A 15820-nucleotide genomic window follows, 5' to 3' on the forward strand; every position below is an offset into this window, starting at 1 on the left:
TTAGGCAAGAAAACGGAATCAAAGGAATTCAAATTGGAAATGAGGAACTGAAAGTATCTCTATTTTCAGATGACAGGATCCTCTACATAGGAGAATCAAAAAACTCAGTCAAGACACTACTGGAACTCATAAGAGACTTTGGCAGGGTAGCAGGATACAAATTAATGAACAGAAATCAATGGCACTAGTGTACAAAACTAATTTCATGACTGAGAAGGAAGTTGTAAGTACAGTCCTTAAAGCAGAGAGGAATCTTAAATATCTAGGAATTAAGCTAACCAAATATGTGGAAGACCTCTATGATGAAAACTATAAAACATTTTAAAAGGAAATAGAAGAAGACACTGAAAAGTGGAGAATTTTACCATATTCCTGGGTTGGCAGGATCAACAACATCAAAACGTCCATATTACCAAAAGTAATATACAGATTCAATGCAATCCCAATCAAAATCCCAACATCATTCTTCTCAGAAATACAAGATACAAAAATTCGCCTGGAAACACAAGAGACCACGAATAGCCAAAGCTATCCTGAAGAAGAAAAATCAAGCAGAGGGAATCACAATTCCAGACTTCAAGACATACTACAGTGCAATGGTCATCAACACAGTCTGGTACCGGTACAGAAACAGATGAGGATATTAATGAAATAGAATAGAAACAGCAGAAGGGAAACCACACATGTATTACCAACTACTCTTTCACAAGAAAACTGAAAATAATCCAGGAAAAAAATTCTTGGCCATTCAACAAATGCTGTTCGGACAACTGGATAGCAGCCTGCAGAATCAAGAAACAAGACCTGCACTTGCCATATTATACAAAAAAAAATCAGCTCTAAATGGTTCAAGGACTTAAATATACACCGAGAAACCATCAAGGTATTAAAGAAAAATAGAGGAAGCTCTCTCCTAGGAATAGGAATGGAACTAGACCTCTTAGGAAAGACCCCAAAATCATAGGTAGTCAAAGATAAAATAAACAAATGGGACTATATCAAACTAAAAATCTTCTATGCAGCAAAGCAAATGATTAACAAAATGAAGAAGCAATTAACAGAATAGAGAAAATTTTTGCACATTACAAGGGTGATAGGGGACTAATATCCAGGATTTACAAAGAGCTTCAGAAACCCAGGGACAGAAAAATCAATCAATCAATCAATAAAGCAACCCTGTGAAAAATGGGCAAAGGAAATGAACAGAGATTTTTCAAAAGAAGAGATCTAAAGGCTAACAGACATATGAAAAGATACTAAGGCTACCTAGCTGTCAGGAAGATACAAATTAAAACCATTCAGACTGGCCTACATTCAGAACTCAACTAACAACACCTGCTTGCAGGGGAGTGGGAAGAAGATATCCTCCTTCACTGCTGGTCGGAGTACAGGCTAGTACGGCAATTATGGAAATCAGTATGGATAGTGCTTAGAGAATTGCAAATGAACCCGCCACATGAACCAGGTATTCCACTCCTAGGAATATACCCAAAGGAAATGAATACTGCATATATGAGAGGCAGCTGTAGTCCTATATTCACAGCAACAAAATCTACAGTAGAAAATATATGGAAACAATCAGGATGCCCATCCAAAGAGGAGTGGTTAAATAGGGAGCGGTAACTCTATTTTATGGAGTATTACTCAGCCAATAAAAGAAAGGAAATCATATCATTTGCAACTAGATGGTCACACCTAGACACCATCATCTTCAGTGAAATAAGTCAGTCCCAAAAGGACAAATACCATATGTTCTAATAAAAGAAAACCACTATGAAAATTAGACTTCTGTGTTTTCTTTCCATCACCTATGAACTGGTTATTCAATGGCATATTTTTTAACTCTATGGTACTGTATTTTTGCTTTGCTTTGTCTTTGCTTTAACATCATATCTGTTATCAAACTTATTTGTGGCTTCTCAATTAAGGCAATGTATAGTAATGGAGTAAGAGACTATTTGGCTGTGTAATGAATGGCTGCTCTACGGTACAGTGCCACAACAGATATTGAACCCAAAACATCACACAATTTTTGATGATGTCTCTCCTGTGAGCCAAAATAAAACTACCCTCCTAAGAAACTCTTCTCAAGTGTTATAAAGAACATCATAAAAATCTTACTAATACACATAACAGAAGAAAAGCATGGCTTTAGCAGTCAACTTGACAATAAGGCAAACGACGTTTTTCATGAAGACAAGGAATAACTGGGCCGCAGCAAAATGCATAGATAAAATGGTTATATATAAATATATAATATATATAAATGTCTCTTGCACATAAGGCAAATAAGCATTATGTAGGAAAATTAAACACTCAGGTAACCTAAGTATTTAAAACAAAGGACAAACGAGTAAACACTTTACAATGAAAAATGCTGGAATCACTAAAATTTCATTATTTAGCCTATAATATTATCTAATTAAGTAACAATAAAAGAGCTAAAAGTGTTAAGTGTTACCATTAAGAAACTTACCTTTTCCTTTTACAAACATATTCTTTCTTTAAGTCATGGAGTTCTCTCTCGGCAAACCGAGCTGCCCACTGAAAAATAACAAAAGATGGAGAAACATGCAGACAAATGTTAGATGAAAATGAGCATGAACATCCTACAGCATACAAATATCGCTGTCAATGTATGCATCCCCTGAAATGAAATGCAGATAAAACATTTTGAGTTGAAGGATCTTTTGGAAAAGGAAATATTTCAGGTAAGCAGATGACATGGGCCTAAAACTGGAGATGACTTGTGCACTTGCCAATGAATGCTGCTCTCTGATGTGAGATGGAGGACTGTTCGATCAGTCAAGTAATATGCTAAGGGCAATGTGGGAGGATGCAAGCTTCAGGCAATGGCAACAGAGACTCAGAATCATTACACATGGCAGCTTTGTATATTAGCCTCAAGGCGATCATCTCTACAGAAAATTCACTATGATTCTGTGAAACCATAAAGGTCTAAAACAGTTTTGCAACATGTGGTTAAATGCGATTTTAAAAAAACAGATGAAATTATCAATGCATGTTGTACTTCCAGTAAGTTCATGGCGCTGCATATATCATATCCCATTTTATTCAGTACGAGGTAAAGATAAAATCAAATGTTACAGAGAACAAAGCTTGCACAACCAAGTGAATATCAACAGCATGCAATAATCACAACCATTCATGTGGAAGGTTAACCCCATTCTGAGAGATCTCCAGATCATTTACACAATTATGTGAGACTTTGGACTGGAGAAACTATTACGATCAATTAGTCTTAACATTTAAAGATAGATACAGTCACTTAATTTACAATCATGGTAGAGGCATTTAGCTTAATCTGCAATTTCTACAAATAAAATGGAATCCAATAACAAATTTTTACTTTAAAATGAATTCCAATGTAGAAAGAAACTTGACTCCCCAAATTAAAGAAGCACAAAAAACATATCTCATTCATTACTATCCTTCATATCAACATTTGGTGAAAAACTATGCCAAAATCATTGTTACCGAAATCAACAAATTATTGGATGAGTAATAATATGGAATCAAAATTGCTTGATCTTTTGTTTATTTTTATAAATTTCTGTTTATTTTTATTTGAAAGTCAGATATACAGATAGGACTATCTTTCATCCACTGAATCACTCCACAAGCATCTACAAAGGCCCAAACTGAGCCTATTCAAAGCCAGGGGCCAGGAGCTTCTTTTGGGTCTCCACTGAAGGTACAGGGTCAAGACTGGGCCATCAACAATATTCCCAGACCACAAGCAGGGAGCAAAATGGGAAGTGGGGTGGCTAGCACATAAACTTGTACCCAACTTGGATCCCTGCAAATGCAATGCCAGGACTTTAGCCTCTAGTGTATTTTACTAGGTCCATTTGTGAATCTTTCGTAAAATTAATAAAACACATCTGTCTTTATGTACTAGGCAGAGAAGCATCACAGATAATAAAGAACCAACACTAAAGACATATGGTCAAAAATAAATACATACAAAGTCAGTACTAATAGTTAAGACCTCTCTTATTCTTTTATTTGAATAGTAACGAGACATTTTTTTCCAACACCTGTTCACTCCTCATTTGCCACACAGCCAGAGACAGGACGGACTAAAGAAGAACCCAGGATTCAATCTGGGTCTCCCACATGGGTGTCAGGGACCAAGTTCTTCAACCATCAGCTGCTCTAGCCTAAGGTGCACATTAGCAGGAAGCTGGGTAAGAAGCAGAGGAGCCTGGACCTAAATCAGGCAGCCCAACAGAGGACCAGGTATCCTAAGCAGCATCTTTGCTGCCACATGAACTGAACACCTAGTTCTGAGTCTACAGCTCATTCTCAAAGGTTAAGACAAATTTCAGCCAATGACTATGTTATACTCCAAAACACTATGTTCAAACACTGAGCACTCACATCTACAAAGCCTTCTAAGAGGTTTGCTGATGAGAAAGTGACATTCACTCACTAATGGAATTTGAAACTATCTCAGGGTAAAGACACAAAGAATGATCACAGTAAGGGCTGCTGTTGGGCCTTGAAGGCAAGCTGCCACTAAAGACAGCCATGTCCCACTTTAGAGAACTTGGTTTCAATTCGTGGCTCCATTTCCTTGTTCTGAATTCCTGATTAAACAAATCCTAGGAGACAATGATAACTGTTAAGTACCTGGATCCCTTGTCACTCAAATGGAGATGTAGACTGAGGTCCAAGCTCTCAACTTCAACCATCTGGGCTCTGACTAGTTTACTTTCACTGGACTGAAACAGCACTTTCACTCTTATTCGTATTTATGTCCTTCCTCCCCTCTTTCTCCTTCATTAATATCCTAATTATTCTCTCAAATAGTTTTTAGAAATACTTTCACTTCCACAGATACAATGTTAATAGTACTGTTATTTAAAAAAATGAAACCTCGTCTTTCCCAATACATACAGAAATGGAGACCATTACCCTTTAAAAAAAAAGGTCCCACGAATATATGTTATGTGCTCAATTATTTGTAGATAATTGACAGCTGAAAAATATACATATATGTATGTATGTATGTTACATATCTATATCTAAAAGATACAGAGAGAGCCCGGCGGTGGGGCCTAGCGGCTAAAAGTCCTCAGCTTGAACACCCCGGGATCCCAGCAGTTCCACTTCCCATCCAGCTCCCTGCTTGTGGCCTGGGAAAGCAGTCGAGGACAGCCCAATGCATTGGGACCCTGCACCTGTGTGGGAGACCTGGAAGAGGTTCCAGGTTCCCGGCTTTGGATTGGCGAGCACCGGCCGTTGTGGCTCACTTGGGAAGTGATTCATCGGATGGAAGATCTTCCTCTCTGTCTCTCCTCCTCTATGTATATCTGACTTTGTAATAAAATCAATAAATCTGTTTTTTTTAAATATATATAAATGCACACACACACACACATATATACATGATATTTTGAATTTTGGTCATTTTCATGGCCTTTGTACATCTGAGGAACGCTACTTTTTCTATTTATTATTTTTGGAGTTTTTTATTTAGAGGAAGGTACAATTTATTATAAAGTTAAATGGAAGGTAAATCATGCAAAAGCTAAAATAGAAAAATAAGAAAGGATGGAGGGAAAAATAATGTGGATAGTACCATGCTTTTAAAATATGCGTTGGAATACAGAAAATTTCTTAATTTTAGGTATATTAATTTAAAACGTTTTGTACAAATGACCTCAGTAATTTATCACCACGCATACAAGACATATTCATCACCAGACATACAAGTAAGTAAGTTCAAAGGAAGAAGGCAATAATTCTAACTGGGTGGAGAAAGAAGGTCAAACAAGTAATAAACAGCTGAAATTATAAGGAAAAGGGAGTAGAAACAGAACAAAGTTCATTAAGTGTGACAGCTGCCTTTTTGTAAAGAAAAATAAATTGTGAAATATTCTTTAGAAATTCTATAATATATTAAGTAAAGAATTCAGGATGCAAATAATAAGATATAGCACAGCCCCTTTCTTGTTAAATTTTCATAAACTTTGTAGCTCAGCAGGTTCAGCCATCTGTATGTTTACCATCATCCAATATCAGAGTTCTTGATTCAAGTCACAGTTACTCTAAGCTTCACAAAGAACTTACTGCCAATGTGCCTTACAGGGAGGGGAGGATGGATCACTGCCACACCTAGGAGGCCTGAAGCTACTGGCTCCTGCATTCTGGAAGGTCCTACTCCTTGATTTGTGGTCTTTGGAGAGTAAAAAATATATAAATCATTGTTCTCTTTCTCTCTTTCTCATTTCATCCCTTTTCCCAGAATTCAAGTAAATAATCCTTGAAAAAGGCTTTCAAAAAGTACACACAAACGCAGCACTCACACACAATTTCTGTTTCAACTGAACGATGATCGGTGTAGTCATTTATGTGAGGATAAGATCCACATAATGAGCACTCAACTAATGTTTCACTCTGCATACTTAACAACAGTGAAACTGGCCCAGGGCAAAATACAAGTAAGGAAATTTCAGGAGCTGCAATCAGCAGTCGAACCAAGTTACCCCTGTCTGTGTTGCAGGCATCCTAACTGGCATTCTAAAACACCAGACCAAATGCCAGCACTGATTTGATTGTTTCAGTAAATCTATAGTACTTTTCTTAAATCTGGAAAATAGCATTTTGCTCAAATCTAGATGGCACACCTTCTATATGTACTAATGTTAAAGTCACACTTACCAAACAAGAATTCTACAAAAACTAATAGAATATGTATAAGACTGGACTCTAAACGACTATGATTTCTATCTCTAGCCTTCACTATCTAATTATGTGATCTTGGGCCGTTTTCTCATCATAAAACCTGAAACGGTATAATCTAATTTATACTTACTAAATGGGTTTAATAAGGAACATGTGCACACTACTTTCAAGTATCTTGCCTAAAATAGCAAGAATTTAATAGACACCATCTTCATCTTTTAAAAATAAGTTCTTGCCTTGCACGCATCAGGATTTCATCTGGGTACCAGATCATGTTCCAGTTGCTCCACTTCCCATCCAGCTCCCTGTTTGTGGCCTGGGAAAACCAGTAATGTATGGCCCAAAGCCTTGGGACCACCCAATCTCATGGCAGATTCAAAACAAGCTCCTGCCTCTTGGCTTCATAATGGCTCAGGTCCAGCCATTACAACCACCTGGGAAATCAACTGGCTGATGGAAGATCTTTCTCTCTGTATCCCTGCTCTCTGTAAATGTCTTTTTTAATATAAAATGACTAAATTTTGATAATAATATGCATATGTATTTAGAAAGTGCTGAGAAATGGTGAAGAAAAATGAATCAATAATGATGCTAGCTAATTCACTAATGAATCTTCACTTGAACTCTGGAAACCAAAACAAACAGAATGTCAGAGAGGGGAGGGACCTGACAGTCAACACACCACTCTCTCATTCTATGCTCCTCTCAGACTTGCAAGTCTTCACTATAATAACAATGGTAACACCAGTTAACATTGACTTAATGCTTATCAGTGTCAAGCACTTGACAAACATCCCTGAATGCTGTCTCCACCTCCCTGTGACAGGCACTCCCCAGTAGACAGCTACTGTCAACAGCTCTAGCTCTGCTCTTCCTTCTAAATGCTCCAAGTCTACAGCCACTTCACTTCCTCATCATGCAGCACAACTAGTTCCCCAGATGACCCTTTTCTTAATTTGTACCAACACTCAGAATCACTTAAGAGAACCCTCAATGTTACAACTAGAAAGGGCTTTAGCTAGCTCTTTTTCTAATCCCATTTGTTTGACAAATGAGTAAAATGATCCAGAGACCTTTCAGGCTCTTCTAGATAACAAGGGGCAATCCAGTGTCCCAAAATGTAAATACATAAACATGAGCACATGCACCAAGTTCCTCTAACCCTCTCACCTCTTCTAGGCTACTTTGGAAGAAGAAAATGCTAAAAGAAGACTGATGGAATAACCACCATTTGATAATGTATTATTTCTCCAAATGGAATGTAATACCACTACTGATTTTTTAAAATACCATCTTTTTTATAAATTTAAATCCCTAGCATTATCTTCCAGAAGGAAAAGCAAAATTTATTCTAAGAAACAGAGAAATCTTTAAGGCAATTTTTAACTTACCCAATTATGGTGGGCTCTTTTCTTACAATGAATAACCTGAAAACAGAATGCTTGAAAATTAGTTTTCTTAAACAAAAAGAATATCTGTCTTTAACATAGGAAGTAACTCACAAGTTAAGAAATAATCCAAGCACATTTTGTGTCTGTAAACACAATTTTCTCCAAAATTTCATGAACACATCATCTATCGTGTGTAAGTACACTAAAGGCAGCTAAAATTTGTAATTCATAAAGCTTTTGGTTTATGTTCCCTTGTCAGCATTCAGCCACAAAAGGAACTTTCAGTTAACAGATAAATAGCCTGGTTGAATATGAGACCCAACTGGTGATTTAAAATCTATTTTTATTTCTGCAATGGAATTCCTTTTGTCAAAGACAGGAGACATGGTGACTTGAGATTTTTTTATTACACATTCTTTGAATCACTAAAAAATGGAAATGACTGACTACCACATTTAGCACTTAAAGAAAGATATAAAACCAGTAAAGGAATCACTTTTCCCTTTCCATTCTACATAAAGGCACAGGATCTGATAAATACATACACACACTCCTAAACATGCACAACACACACATTCAACAAACACAAACACACACTTACCCTTCCTTGGTAATAAATAGTGGTTCTTTGCACTCTTTCTTCAGTATCTTTGGCTTTTTTACTATTTAGAAGATATAAATTTTCAATTATTCATATGTAATCACCATAATAAAATAATATACTCTACCTAACAAACATACATCAAGAACAACCTATTTACTGGAACAAATAACAAAAACTGCACATGCTGAGAAATACCAAATAGAATTCTCATTTTTTCTTGATCTAATATAAATTCTACTCATTAAGCTTTCCTAAAACAACAGTACATACAGTATTGTAAGTATATGATGAAGATTCATCCAGATATTTATAATCTTTAAATGACTAAAGGAAATGAATTATTTCCCTCACAAAATTATAGACCTTATCAGACTGCACATGAGGGCCTGGTGTTGTGGCACAGAGGGCAACCTACATCACCTGATGCCCATATGGATACCTGTTAAATCCTAGCTACTACTACACATACAATCCAGCACTGTGATAATGTGCCTGAAAAAGTAAAGGATGCTGACCTTTATGCTTCTGCCCTTGTATAAACAGGTGAGTTCCAAAGGAAGCTCTTGGCTCCTGGTTTCAGACTGACCTAGCCTTGGGTGTTGTGACAATTTGGAGAGTTAATCAGCAGATGGAAGGGTCAGTCTCTCCCATTCTGTGTGACTGTGTATCTCTTTGTGTGTATCTCTTTGTGTGTGTGTGTGTGTGTGTGTGTGTGTGTAATTCTCTCCCCCTACCTCCAGGTTCTATCTTTGTTCTGTCTTTCAAGTGAATAAATCAAAAAAGAAGACAAATCAGCTACTTCCTTCATTAGAATAAGACCAACCCAACACTACTCTTCCTGACATATAATGAAGTATCCCAAGTATGCAAATACAGCTGAATCTTACCCTTTGTGTTTAGGTTTTCCACTGTCCCCTTTGTGAAGTAAGGAAAGCTTCAAGGTAAAAACTAAACTTACTCTCTTATAAACCTATACAAATATTAATTATGGCTCATACATTCCTTTATATGTATGAGCCATATGCCAAATCCCTTCATATCCTACACATTCTTCTCCATTGGAACTAAAGAGTAAAAACCTTGAATGAAATGTCTACCCATAAATTCCCTGATGTAATAGGTAAGACTGGTCCATACTCAAACAAGATTAAAAAATTACACATGCTGAAAGGATATTGCTTTTCCTTTTAAGGTTTTCTATGAAATTTCATAACAGCAAGGATTTGAAATTAAAAAGTAGCAAAATATGCTACTTATATTTGGCTGCTTAAATATTTTTCTGGCTATTCTCCAGGTCACAAAAGAAAAAACATTAATACCAATATAAGTCAACTTCTCCTGTAGATTTGAAATTTGCATCAACAATCGAGATAGCTTTCTTCTCCGGCTGGGAGTTTTCCTCGATCATCAGGTGCCTCAAAGGAAAAGTGAAAATTTATAATGTATTCAAAGCATGTCATAAAGATTTACATTGTTTTAACTGTATCAAAACTGGAGTCTCCGATAAAAATATCCATAATTATCACTGCAAACACAACATGAAAAACTAATATGCAACCATTTCTGATGTAGAAATAACACTACACACTCAAATTTCAAAGCAACAACTCTCAAAATAATCTTGCTATCATAACAGTCTCCAGAGTTTTGTATATGAATCTGGCACAGAATCAAGATTTAAAAGGCAAAATAAAATGCATATAACAGATAACTTATAGATAACATACTCAAATCAGCATTAGACATTAGCAAAACCATATAGGCATATAGGAGGAATCTAGAGTGATCCTGACAACCTCTTAAAAGGAGATCACATGCACAGAGCAGGGGGGGACCCCAGAGTGGAGCAGGTGGACAGGAGGAGGCTTGTATCCCAACCCTGGAGACTCCTGGATCCTCACCAAGGATTATCAGTACAGGCACCAAGGGCTATATCCCAACTGCCAAGGAGACCACGGGGAATTGGACTGCCCTTGTAGTCAAAGAACTCTGAAGTCATCCACTCCCTTTCGGATCTCCCACATGGGATGGAAGAAGCCCAAATCCTTCCTCACAGGATCTAATGTCATCAGAACAATAGCTGGGAGCCCTGAGCAGTCTGCAGAAACAGAACAGTAAATTCCCTTTGAAACTCAAGAGGGGAGTTTTCTCTGGTCCTTACTTATTTCCAGCTTTGGATCCCCACCCTCTCTTGCAATGACCATCGGGATCACTATGGAGCCATTCCCCCACAAAATTAGAATAGATAGGCATAGAACAACAAGGAAAACTTAGAACCAGACAGGAAATGGTCAGCTTGGACTCACATATATCTTACTAGGTGGGACACAAAGATTAGTTACTCCTCACTAAGGTATTGAAGATTCCTCTGCACACACCTCTTAAAACGGTTCTGTGCCTCAACTGTTGACATATGCCTTGTTAGAGTTATAAGCAAGTCTCAACTATCCTAAAATCCACCAAGTTCAGTAAAATTTATGCTTCAACACTATAAACTACTAAATACTAAAATGAAAATAGATACGAGACAGCTGAATAGTACCCTATAGCCATTTAAAGGTGCATAGCAGCCGGTTGTGAATAAACTAAAATAGAAATGTCAATGAAGAAGTCACAGGATGTGGTTAAGAACCTGCATTTTCTAACATATTGGTTACTCAATACTATGTCAATTAATTCCATAATGTAGTAATTGTTGTTGATGTCATGCTGTGGCTTTTAATTGGTCAGGATGATATTTTGTCAGTTCTGCTTTCAGACCAGAGATGGTCTCCCCAAGAAACTGTCGAATTTTTATATTTTTTTATTTTTTACATTTTATTACTATTGCTATCATTTTATGATACAGCTCCACATTCCCTTACTCCTCCTAATTCCCTCCTCCCCCACCTAGTTCGTCTATATCATTACTAACATATAGTTCTTCATGCTCAGTCATATGTCCATCATTGTGAGCATGGACAATGGCAGAGTCCAGAATCCTACTGTCAACATATAGTAAACAGTTTCATTGTAAGTCCACCTTTGTCTGGAAGCAAAAATGCATACTACACTGCATCCTCACATCTGGATGGGAGTCTCCATTTCACAGCTATTGTACATCCCCTTAAATGAAAAGTCATGATACAAAATCAACAATAGAAAGAAAAATAGAAATTTACAATGCCATGAAGTTAAATGACATGTTACCAGATATGACAGTCTCCATTACACAGCTACTATACATCCCCTTAAGTGAAAAGACACAAAACAAAATCAACGTCAGGGAGAAAAAAGAAATTAACAACACCAAGAAGTTAAATAACAAGCTATTAAATGACTAATGTGTAGCTGAAGAATGAAAATCAAGAACCTTCTTGAAGAAAATGATGCCACTGCATGATCTACGAGTCATTGAATGATTTCATCATAACAAAGTGTTTTGAAGAGATGAAACTAACAGAAAACAACAAAACCCATGTGATACAGTTTCCGCTGATCTTCGTTGAAGTGTGTCTCCTCCAGACAAGAAACAGATGGGTTTTGTTTTTTCATCCAGTCTACTAATCTGTTTGATTGAACTTAAGCCATTTACATTCAGAGTTTAATATACATGGGTGGTACTTTGGTCCTGTCATTTTAGGAATGGGTTGTTCATTGGTTTAGTCTTCTGTTGTCATTTTACAGGATGTTCTTCCCATTTGCCTCTGGTTTTGGTGGGTGTTATTCCTCTTCTCCGTCAAGAGAACATTTTGAAGTATCATTTGTAGGGCAGGTTTGGAAGAGCAAAAATTTTTTTAACTTCTTTACTATGGAAAAATTTTATTTCATTTTCACAGGCAAAAGAAAGTTTTGCTGGATATATTATCATAGGCCGACAGTTTTTTTCTTTTAGAATCTGGAATATGTCACTCCATTCTTTTCTTGCCTGTAGTTTCCTGTGAGAGATCTCCTGTGAGCTTAATTGGCATTCCTTTATAAGTCAATTGATTTTTTCACGTGCACATTTAAGGATCTTTTCCTTATGTTCAATTGAAGATAGCTTGATTATCATATGTCGTGGTGAAGATCGCTTTTAATCAAGCCTATTGTGAGTTCTATGCCCTTCCTGGAACTTGTTTCCCAATTCTTTCTCCAGGTCAGGGAAATTTTCCTTTAGTATTTCATTAAATACATTTGCAAACTCAGTTTTTCTTTCTGCACCTTCTGGGACTCCCATAACTCTTATATTTGTCCTCTTAATAGTGTCTTTCAATTCTTGAATACTTTTTTGGCCTGATCCAGCTCTGCTTACAGCTTTTTGTTTGCTTCCCCGATGATTGGAAATATCTTCCAATTCTGAGATTCTTTCTTCTGCTTGCTTCATTCTATTCTGGAGACTCTCCACTGTACTTTAAATTTGCTCTACTGTGTTCTTAATTTCTGATATACCAGCCTCAATTTACTTTGTTGCTTCCTTAAATTCTTTGAACTCTTGCATGAGCTTCTCATTTTTGATCAGAATCTTTAAAATGAGTCTTATGGATTTTGTGTCCCCCATTTTCTCGATGTCTTCCTCAGTGAACCCTGAGGTTGGCATAGCGTTTTGCTCCTTTGCAGGGGAGTTTTCGGTAATATTCATTCTGCCTGTCTCTTATTTTGCTCTTGATCATTGCACTTCTGGTTAGCAAAGTCTTCTCCTTCGGACAGGTTTCTAAGCTGTGTCACGCACAGGTCTACAATGTGATTTTAGTTATTGCAGTTGATACATAACTTTTTGCTTGCAGCCACTTGTGCCACAACCTCCAGCGAGTTCCAGGTCTGGGTTCTTATATTAGATTTCCACCGTGGTCTCCATAGCTCCGGCTCCTGGCTCACCATTTTCCTCCTCTTGTGATAGAGTGCTGAGGCTGCACCGTTGTTTCTGAAACCTTTATCCAACTTTCGATTGGAGCAGGTACCAGGATTAGCAAGACACCAGGCGTCCTATAGAGTTAGGTTGTTGGTGGCACTGATCTTGTCAGAACCTGTTGGACATTAGGTCTGGGTGCCACATGGACCTATTTTGGCCGATATCATGCCACAGTCGGTATTACTTTTCCTGCGGGACCAGTGCAATCCACTGAACTCAGTGAGTTCTCATGAGCTCAGCACACGCGCAGTTCACTGTTGTCCCCTGCAGTCCCAAAGCTATTGCCAAAGTGTGCAAAATGGCGCCTGATGTATCACTACTAAAGTTCTTCATCTGCTGGCTGTCAGATCCAAGGGCTACCCACACCTGCCCTGGGTGGAACCCATAGAATGGCACATCATTGCAGTTCACTGAGTCAGAAATGAGTTCACTCCCAGCTCAGCGCATGCTCCATCCTGTCCCCTGCCCTTTCCCCCTTATGCAAAATGGTGCCCAATTCGGCCCTAGGGATCTGACCAGGCTGTGAAATCCACCCTGTTATCACACTGTCTGTCTGGGATCTGCTGCTCTGTCTCTGCTCCTGGTCAAACAGACCAGCAGGACGGACAGGTCTTTGTCTGGGTTCACCTCCTGAGCTCCCAGTGAAAGTCCCTTCCCACCTGGTTGCTGGTGGAGTTCTGACTGCTGGTGGAGTTCAGATTGCCGTGCTGGAATATCAGTCACTGCAACACCACACTGCTGTACCCAGTGCTTTCCTGTGTCTGTCAGTTTCCAGGTACCCCTCTGCTGCTCTGTCCTTTCCTATTTCCTGAAATATGTCCTCTCTGCTTCATCTGATTAAATGTTTTTCCATCCATTTAAATGTGTCCATACCCTATTCTGCCATCTTGATTCTCAAAACTGTTAAATTTATATGGCCAATAAGATGCTGGACTCTACACATGGTACATGCTTGCAATGAAGGAATCATGACTGGATTTTTCTATAATACTGCAACAAGGTGGACGAAGCCACCATGGGGGAGGGTATGGGGAGGGGTTGGGGGAACCCCAAAGTCTTTGAAATTGTGTCATAAAAGAAATGCAATTTAAAAAGATAAAAGAAATGAAATAACATATACAAATACTATTTTTCCACTCCTATATAAAGCAGCATTATATTTGATACGCAGGAGTAAGCCACAATAAACTGGGTTCCAGTTGTTTTAGATTGGTGGTAAATGATGTGGGAATCCCACATGTAGCTCCTCAGCCAGGCACAGTGCTGGCTGCTGCAGGTATGTGAAGTATCAACCAGCAGATGCAAGGTTTCTCTCTCTCTCGCTCTCTCTCTCTCTCTCATGCTGATTTTCAAATAAGTAAATGAATAAATGATTTTATCAGTTTTAAATCTTGAGTTGGCTTCTGGTTCAAATCAGAAAGAAGCAAAATTATACAACACCCAAAGTAAATTCTGCTGGTAGTATAATCAGTGCTGCCTATTTTTGTTAGTGTGCATACTATTTGCAATAATAAGTACTTATAGAGCCCTTAGATTTTAACATAAGCTGCCCATACGCCTTGCAGATACTCATCTTAATGACTAAAGCAGCTCCTGTAGAAGGGTAGCTGATATCTGAGATGCCTAGTACCCAAATGGGAGACCAGGTTGAAGCTTGTGTGCTCTGCCCCAGCCCTGACTATTTCAGCTATCCTAGGAGGAGAAACAGTAGATAGATCTCTGTTCCGGGAGAAGTTCTGTTGCCTTGCAGACTTTTGCAGAATGAACCAGCAGCAAGTTCATCTTCCTTGCTCTCTTTCGATAAATTTCTTTCTCTTTCTCTCAGTAATTCTGTGTTCCCTGGTATCTAACTTTAGACCATAAAAGGAATTAAGAAAATACTTTATCAGTGATAAAATCCTGAAATGTTAAATGGTGTATCAGTACTTCTAAGGATAACACAAGGCAACATTCACGCTAGATTATAACAAAACACTTTCATCAGTCAACCAATACTTACTATGTTACAGGTTTGCTTTAGTTGTGATTCATTTAATATAGTATTATTGACTTATTAACATTGGGCTCAGAGTCAATAGCCCTGTAATTAACGCCAAAACAAAATTTATCTGACACAAATACATCCTCTTTAAAAAAACATAGTATCATTCTTACACTTAGGAGCAGTGGAAGACATTTCTGTACTATGCTTGGGGATTATAGTAAGTAGCTAATTAACTAACAACCACCGAAATGTGGCAC

General features: G+C 37.8%; 1 protein-coding gene across 1 annotated transcript in view; it reads right to left on the bottom strand.

Annotated features, from left to right (window-relative positions):
• LOC131480852 (cTAGE family member 6-like) overlaps positions 1-15820 on the bottom strand; it is a 52851-nt gene that overhangs the window by 14210 nt on the left and 22821 nt on the right. Inside the window, exon 6 of the mRNA XM_058667328.1 lies at positions 2477-2544. Coding sequence (XP_058523311.1) covers positions 2477-2544 — 68 coding nt within the window. The remainder of the gene's footprint in view (positions 1-2476; positions 2545-15820) is intronic.

This window comes from Ochotona princeps, chromosome 7 (genome assembly GCF_030435755.1).
Source record: "Ochotona princeps isolate mOchPri1 chromosome 7, mOchPri1.hap1, whole genome shotgun sequence".
NCBI lineage: Eukaryota > Metazoa > Chordata > Mammalia > Lagomorpha > Ochotonidae > Ochotona > Ochotona princeps.